This window comes from Myotis lucifugus, unplaced genomic scaffold (genome assembly GCF_000147115.1).
Source record: "Myotis lucifugus unplaced genomic scaffold, Myoluc2.0 scaffold_2649, whole genome shotgun sequence".
Lineage (NCBI taxonomy): Eukaryota > Metazoa > Chordata > Mammalia > Chiroptera > Vespertilionidae > Myotis > Myotis lucifugus.
The window spans coordinates 1-6,925 of record NW_005873697.1 but is presented as its reverse complement, the minus strand read 5'-3'; the positions used below and the strand labels follow the sequence as shown (position 1 = coordinate 6,925).

At 51.0% G+C, this 6,925-nt stretch overlaps 2 protein-coding genes across 3 annotated transcripts in view; one reads left to right on the top strand and one right to left on the bottom strand.

Annotated features, from left to right (window-relative positions):
* The window catches only part of CUNH22orf39 (chromosome unknown C22orf39 homolog), a 6,639-nt gene extending 2,259 nt beyond the window's left edge, over positions 1-4,380 (top strand). The window contains exon 3 of one of the 2 annotated variants that reach the window (XM_023749069.1): positions 4,220-4,380. In XM_023749069.1, coding sequence (XP_023604837.1) covers positions 4,220-4,339 — 120 coding nt within the window. In that variant the 3' untranslated portion in view covers positions 4,340-4,380. Of the gene's footprint in view, positions 1-1,511; positions 3,064-4,219 lie in introns of those variants that run through there. The other variant, XM_006108550.3, reaches the window with a different exon arrangement.
* LOC102425129 (39S ribosomal protein L40, mitochondrial-like) lies at positions 3,129-6,908 on the bottom strand. The gene is made up of 5 exons (XM_023749068.1): positions 6,610-6,908; positions 5,940-6,104; positions 5,503-5,586; positions 4,398-4,556; positions 3,129-3,568 (listed from the first exon to the last, which is right to left on the bottom strand). The coding sequence occupies exons 2-5, from the start codon at positions 5,990-5,992 to the stop codon at positions 3,244-3,246; spliced, it is 621 nt and encodes a 206-aa protein (XP_023604836.1). The 5' UTR covers positions 5,993-6,104; positions 6,610-6,908; the 3' UTR covers positions 3,129-3,243.
* Between the last annotated feature and the right edge of the window lie 17 nt (positions 6,909-6,925).

The window sequence follows — 6,925 nt, the reverse complement described above, 5'->3', positions numbered from 1 at the left end:
GGGACCGTGGGCAAATTTCTCCCCCCCGCGCCCGAATCGGCCCCTTTTGAAAGAATAAACTAAAAAAAAAAAAGCCCGTACCCTTCTATGTAATGATGTTTCCTTTGAATTTATATTAGTTCACACAAACACTCCATCCATGCTTTTGTTCCGGCTCTCCGGTCCAGTTTAAGAACCCATTGTGGCCCTCGAGTCAAAAAGTTTGCCCACCCCTGCCATAGAGTATTATATAGCCATTAAAAAGGATAGATAACATATTCTGGTTAAAAATAATAAATAGCAACATATCCTGGCATGGAAAGATGCCTCAGTGAAAAAAAGCAAGAAGTATACACTAGCCACTAGAAGATTCCATCTTTAAGGAAACCTGTGATGGCTCAAAAATTTAGGCCTTGCCCTAACTGGTTTGGCTCAGTGGATAGAGCATCGGCCTGCGGACTGAAGGGTCCCAGGTTCGATTCCGGTCAAGGGCATGTACTTTGGTTGTGGGCACATCCCCAGTAGGGGGTGTGCAGGAGGCAGCTGATCGATGTCTCTCATCGATGTTTCTAACTCTCTATCCTTCTCCCTTCCTCTCTGTAAAAAATCAATAAAATACATTTAAAAAAAATTTAGGCCTAAAATTGTGTTAGGGAAGCTGTTCACCTACTTTTCTATTCTGAAAGACTCTGGGAGTCTTTCATATTCTACTTTGAATTTATCACTTTTTAACAAGAACAGAAACATCTGAGACAATAGAGCTTAAGAAGAAGACTGAGAAGGTGAAATTAATGTGTGTAAAGAGGCCAGCATAACCACTGGCACCTGCCAACGAGCCCCGTGACAGTTGTGATGTACTGCCCTGTGTTCATTTTGAGGAGAGTGGCATCTGAGGTCTGGACTCCTATTCCCCATCCAGGGCTCCCTGGACAAGCATCTCTTGCCTGATCTTCCTCCCTCTGGCCACTCTTTCCGACTCATATCTTCTTCCAGCTCAGCCCCCAGCCAGCCTTAGGAGGTAAATCTGATTAGGTCAACCAAGGGCATCAAGCTCTGAGGTCAAGAAGATATTTTTTAAATTTCCTCAAATTATGGTGATCTACGCAGTAGTTGACTCTTAAACAAAATAGACTTGAACTATGTGCCTCCACTTACTGTGGATTTTTAAGTGGACCTGCGCTGCTCAAACCTGTGTCCTTCAAAGGTCAGCTGTATTTTCCACCCATAGTTGGGAATCCATTTGTGCAGAGGGCAACTTAAGTTACACAGATTTTCAGTTGTGTGGTGGGTTGGCATCTGTAAACCCACATTCAAGGATCAATTGTCATTTTTCACAATAGCTTGGGAGAAAGTATGATCTAGATATGTGTGTGCTAATATGGGACCATCACCAAGGTGTATTAGATGGAAGTAGAGTTTCAGAGTAGTGTGTACCATAGGCTGTTTGTCCATCTGTGTTTGGGAGCCCGCTGAGGAGGAGGGAGGCACAAGGGCTATGTGAGGTGTGAAGTGACCGGGTCTCCCTTGCACAGCGATCCCTCTGTGAGAGCGAGCGTGGGAGAGTCCAGGCGGCAAGAAAGCACACCCTAGTGTGGACCCCGAGACAGAGCCCCCCTGCAGACTGGCATCTCCCTCTGGAGGACAAAGACGAGTGACAAGCACCCCTACACGGCTTCCTGCAGTCTGTTTGAAGTGAAGTTATTGCACGGCCCCAAGGACTCCGCTTGGCCCAAATATTCCAGTAGGTACCTGGGAGCTTCTGCCTGGCTTGGAACACGGAGCTCAACGTCTCCAGCACTACTTGCCCAACCCTCACCTGTGTTCAGAGTGCCCCACTGCTGCCATGCTCTGGGAGACAGTTTTGTCCACTGCACAGCTTCTGGGAAGCCAAGCACCATTGCCTATTGCTGTGAACAGCCAGGTTGGGCTGTCTCATGCTCTCCTACCAAGGACATTAGCACAGGAGATGGCCATCCTTAGGTCTAGAATTCTCAGGTAAACTTTTGAGTAGTAGCCCTGACCCGTGTGGACATGTAGAGTTAACTAAATGGTGTGCGGTCACGAACACCTTGTGGGGTCATTTTGTGCCACCCTGGTTGGGTGATGACCATGCATCGCCAGCCACTGGTGCTCACACTTGGCTATGGCCCACTCGCTCAGTTCCACGGCACACACAGGTGGGGCATACCTCTGGACCAGCAAGCTGCACCTTCTAGGCTCACAGGAGGTGAGATTCCAGTTTTTCAGAAATGCACACAGCTACAGAATATACCACCTTGCATAAAAAGGGTTCATGGACTCTTGGCTGAAGAAACCTAAACCCAGGACACATGGAATTTTGGTCTGCTTCCCTCAAAATTTTTAGGAAATGTGGAATATATCAAAAGTCATTTTACACATTAGATTCCAAATAGGAGCTGAAAATTAATTCAACAGTTTAGTTGTTGAGATTGTTAAATTTCACATCTGACGTACTCCGACTGTGTTGAAATGAGGTCGTAATCCAACATGACCTTGTGAGGACATAGCCAATAGGTGGCCATCTACAGGCCAAGGAGAGAAAAACCGACCTGCTGGTAACTCAATCTTAGGAGTTCTAGCTTCCGGAACTGTGAGAAATGTCTGTTTCAGCCATGCAGTCTCAATGGCATTTAGACCCCACAAGGTGCTCATGACCGCACAACCATTTAGTGGCATTCAGTTCTGGCAGCCCCAGCACACTAATACAGTCACCATCCCAGTGTAACAGCAATTCAAACGAGTGCTCAGCCCCCCTTGTCCCACCCTCCTGTGGGACACAGCAGTTTTGTTAATTAGTGTGTCCCTGGCTTGCTCCACGCTCTTTAGCCTCCCTCCCCATCTTAAAATGCTAAGCTGGTCCTGCTGGTGATGTGAGGAAGTTCATGTGTTCTGTCTGTCCCACCTGTGCAGAACATCCTTCACCTGTGTTTCTTGCCTCCTGCTGGGGGGGAGATGGTCTCGATCATCCTTTCCCCAGTGCCTGGCATGGGGGGCGATGGGGACATTTGTAATCGTGTAAACAATCAAAATAAAGTGAAAATAAAAATTTTTAAAGGAAGAGCAGCATCTATCCACTGAGCCAAACCGGTCAGGGCTTATTTTTGACTCTTACATAAGACAAAGAGACACTTGATTAAACTCACATTTATTCCCAGAATGCCTAATTCCGTGACAAGCAGGCTTGAGCAAGCTCTGGTCATTCTGGCTTTCAAGGGCAGCGCGTTCAGACAGCTGCCTGCAGTTCTACCTCTTGAACTCCACCTGTGTGTACACCTTAGTAATGTCATGGTACCTGCCTTCAGGGGGCTGGTAGTTGGAGATTGGTGGTGTGTAAGCTGGCCCTTCTCTCTCAAAGGGAAACAGATTGTAGTCCCGCTTGATGGCCTCCGCATAGAGTTCCTGGGATGTGAGTTGCAGTTCCTGCAGAGCTTCCTGCTGGGCCTCAAGCATGGACTTGATGGCTTTCCTCTCCATCTCATGCTCTCGCTGCTTGTACAGGGACCACTTCTTCAGGAGCAAAGCTCTCCGTTCTGCCTCCTCGAAGGAGAGCTCTACCTCAGGCCGCTGTCTGGGAACACAAATCCAAAGTGTGAAGCTGGGAGCACTGCCCTCACTGACCACAGAGTCGGGGACTGCATATGGCCCAGGCATCCTCCCTGCCAGACAGATGGAACTCAGGAAAGAAAGGGACAAATTCAGGAATGGCGTGTTGAATGTGGTGGCAGCTGCAACTGACACTAGGAACCAGGGCCATTTGCTTTATGTGGAAATAGGAGACAGTGATCCTGAGGAGATTATAGTAGCACGTCCTCTTTCCCAGGCAGAGACTGCCTTTGGTGAGAGGTGACTCTGGAGAAAAGTGAAATGGTATAACGAAAACGAACACCAAAATCCCAGGGAGTCAAGAGCCTCTTACCAGCCCTGGAGTGCCAAACACCTGCCATGTCCCGCTTGTATGGCAAGGTGCATCTTTATAAATAGTATACGCTTTTCTAAGACAGCAACCCTGCACACAACACATCCCCACTACAAGCATTTTGCCTCACAAAGCAAGAGGCTAAGGGTTTTCTACCATCAGGATGGGCAAGGCCCAAGTTGTCACAACTACAACTTGCAAAAGAGCAACAATATGAACTTTTGAGCAGTGCCGATAGGAACGAACTCTAGCATCTGGCCTGGCTTATCAAACAGTTATTCTGAGTTTCTTTCCCACATTCAGCCATTCAAGAGCACCACCCAGGAATGTTTTTCAACTCCCATGAGACACGATCAAGAAGAGGACTCAGCCCAGGGCCAAGTCAGCCCAAGCCCACTGACCCCCTTCCCGTTACTGGCATAAACGGCAAGTAGAACTACCTTTAGGTGATGGAACTCCTTCAACCCTAGAGGACTCTTACCTCACTTTATCCATGAACTTCACAGGGATAATAAAATCTTCAATGGGAATTAGCTCCTGGCTAGCCTTTTCTAGTCTTCGGATCCTCTTTTTCAAGCGGTCCTTTACAGCTTGGTCTTTTTTAGGATCCACCTTCTTCTTCTTTCTCAGAGGTTCTGCTCTGATGGATAAAGCAAACATAAAAAATTTTCCTCTTCAGTTTCACAAACATACTGAGAGGCATGGCGCCAGGTAAAGCACCCCAAACTTGTACTGAACGCTCCACTGGGGAATGAACCGCATGGTCCTAACCTTCTAAGCTGAGAGTGGCAGGGAGATGGGTGGCTTCCAACCTGGGGTCCTTGTGAGAACTGTTTGGGCACTGTCAACCCAGGAAGGGGTGGGAAAGCTTCATGGGGCATCCGGGTATAAATTAAAGGGAAGTGCTCATCTTTAGTGTTGGAGTGCAGGTATGCCTTGGGATTGCACTGAAAAGTGGAAATACCAAATGGGTGAATTAGAAGCCAATTACATCTTAGATGGATTTGTGATTGATAAAAATGATTTCAGTAAGACTAAGAGAAAGCATAATAAAAATGACTGGCCTGTCCCTACTTTGGGGGATTTCTTAACAAATATTCCCATCCTAGAGCATTAACAAAAGTCTTATTTACTCTCAGGAACACATTTCCTATGGTGATAATCTAGTATTAAGAATAATCTAATCCTCTAGCATTAAAGCCAAATTTTGTGAATCAAGTCCCTAGAAAGCATCCAGAGTTCCAGATGGAAAAACTAGTCCTCACACCTTTCCCCCCACCCTCCACTTCTCCAGGGAGTCAGAATGGGAAGGCCCATGAAGAACAGACGTGTATGCGTTGCCCTGTAAAAAAAAACCACAAGAATCCATTCAAAGTAGTTATTTAAACTACTTTTATATTCAATTTTTGTTTTCTGATTACAGGCACACCAGTATTCCATACAGAGACAGAAAAACATCCAGCTAAATTTAACAGAATTTTTGTAAGTTAATGTTGCATACCAAAGAGTGGTCTTGACTTCTGTTCCAGTGCACACCTACCTCCCGCTGACGCCCCCAAAGAGGTCAGGCCCACATTTGAGCTTACCTCGTGGGGATGAGTTCCCAGAAAGACAACAATGATGCTCGCTGGTGGGTGTCTCTAACCTGTGTCTGCCAAATCCCCAGACGCCTGAAAGAGATGAGTATGTACAAATATCCGATTCTCCCCACTAAACAGAAGGGGGGAAAAATTACAATGCCCTCAAAATCTAAGGCGCTTGTACTAGATGTGAGAGCAAGGTTAATGTGCGAGATTTTTCAAAATCCCCCGTTCACAACCGAGAGCAGTGGGCAGGGTCCCTGCTCGCTCGGGGCCCCGAATTCTCATCCACAGGTAGAGGCGGGGCAGCCCGTTTGTAACTGAGATGTCCGTGGTCAAGGACGGTCAGGGAGGAAGCACAGGCCAGGCCCTGGCCAGCCCGCGCGGAACCCCCCGCGCGAGCGCCCCGGACACCCCGCGCACGGCCTGACGTCCGCACTCACCAGCACGGCGAACGCAGAGCACGCGCGGCAGCTCCCAAAACCGTGGTGGCCATGGCTTCCAAGGCAGCCGCCGGCTGCTTCCGGGCGCGCACCTCGGCGGTCCGGCCCACGGTGCCTCGCGCTACAGTCCGGCGGTCCCGTCGCTTCACGCGATCGCGTTCCGGCCTGGGGTGCAAGCCGCGGAGGACTGCATCACGCCCGGCCCCGCCCGGCCGTAGCGACGGCGCGCGGGCCCGCCCCCAGCGGAGGGCTGGATCACGCCTGGCCCTGCCCCCGGCGCCGGTGCGGGCCCTTTCTTCCGCCTCCGCCGGGCGCCGCGACCGCACACGTCACCCCTCCCGCCCCCACTTAGTTGGCCTGCACCCTTGGGAGCGCCAAGGCTCCGCAGTGCAGCCGGAGTGGCCAAGAGGATGTCCCTTTACTCCGGGTCTTAAGTGTCCACATCTGTGAAAACAGTCCCCGATCCTCCAGTAAACGCGCCGCCTCGGCTTCCCCGGTGGCGCTCAATGGGGCTGGGTTATCCCCCTGCATTCGTTCAGACTCGGGGCCGCGGCCGCCCGCCTGCCGGTGGCTGCACCTGGGCGCCGGCACGTGGCCTGGCGCTCACGAGATGCCCAATAAACGCGAGTTGATGAATGACGGAAGCTGGCTAATTAGTCGGACTGCTCACCAGCGACGTAGAGCTGGAGAGGCTGTCCACGCTATACCCCGACCCGGTGCGGCACCGCCGGCCTGGGCTGCCACTCGAGGCCCCGCTTGCCCGCCGCGGTCCCAGCAGACCCTCCCCTTCACCCATCGCTGCGACCGGGCTGGACCCAAAGCGGAGCCTCCCTCCGCTGCCCCGACCCGCACAGGAGCCAGGGCGGCCCCGTCCGCGCAGGGAGCGGTTTCCCGCCGGGGCGATTTGGCAGGTGCGCGCCGTGACTTCCGGCGTTGCCCGGGAGCTGCCGGAGGAGGAGCGGCGCAGGGGATGCGGCTGTGGCGGC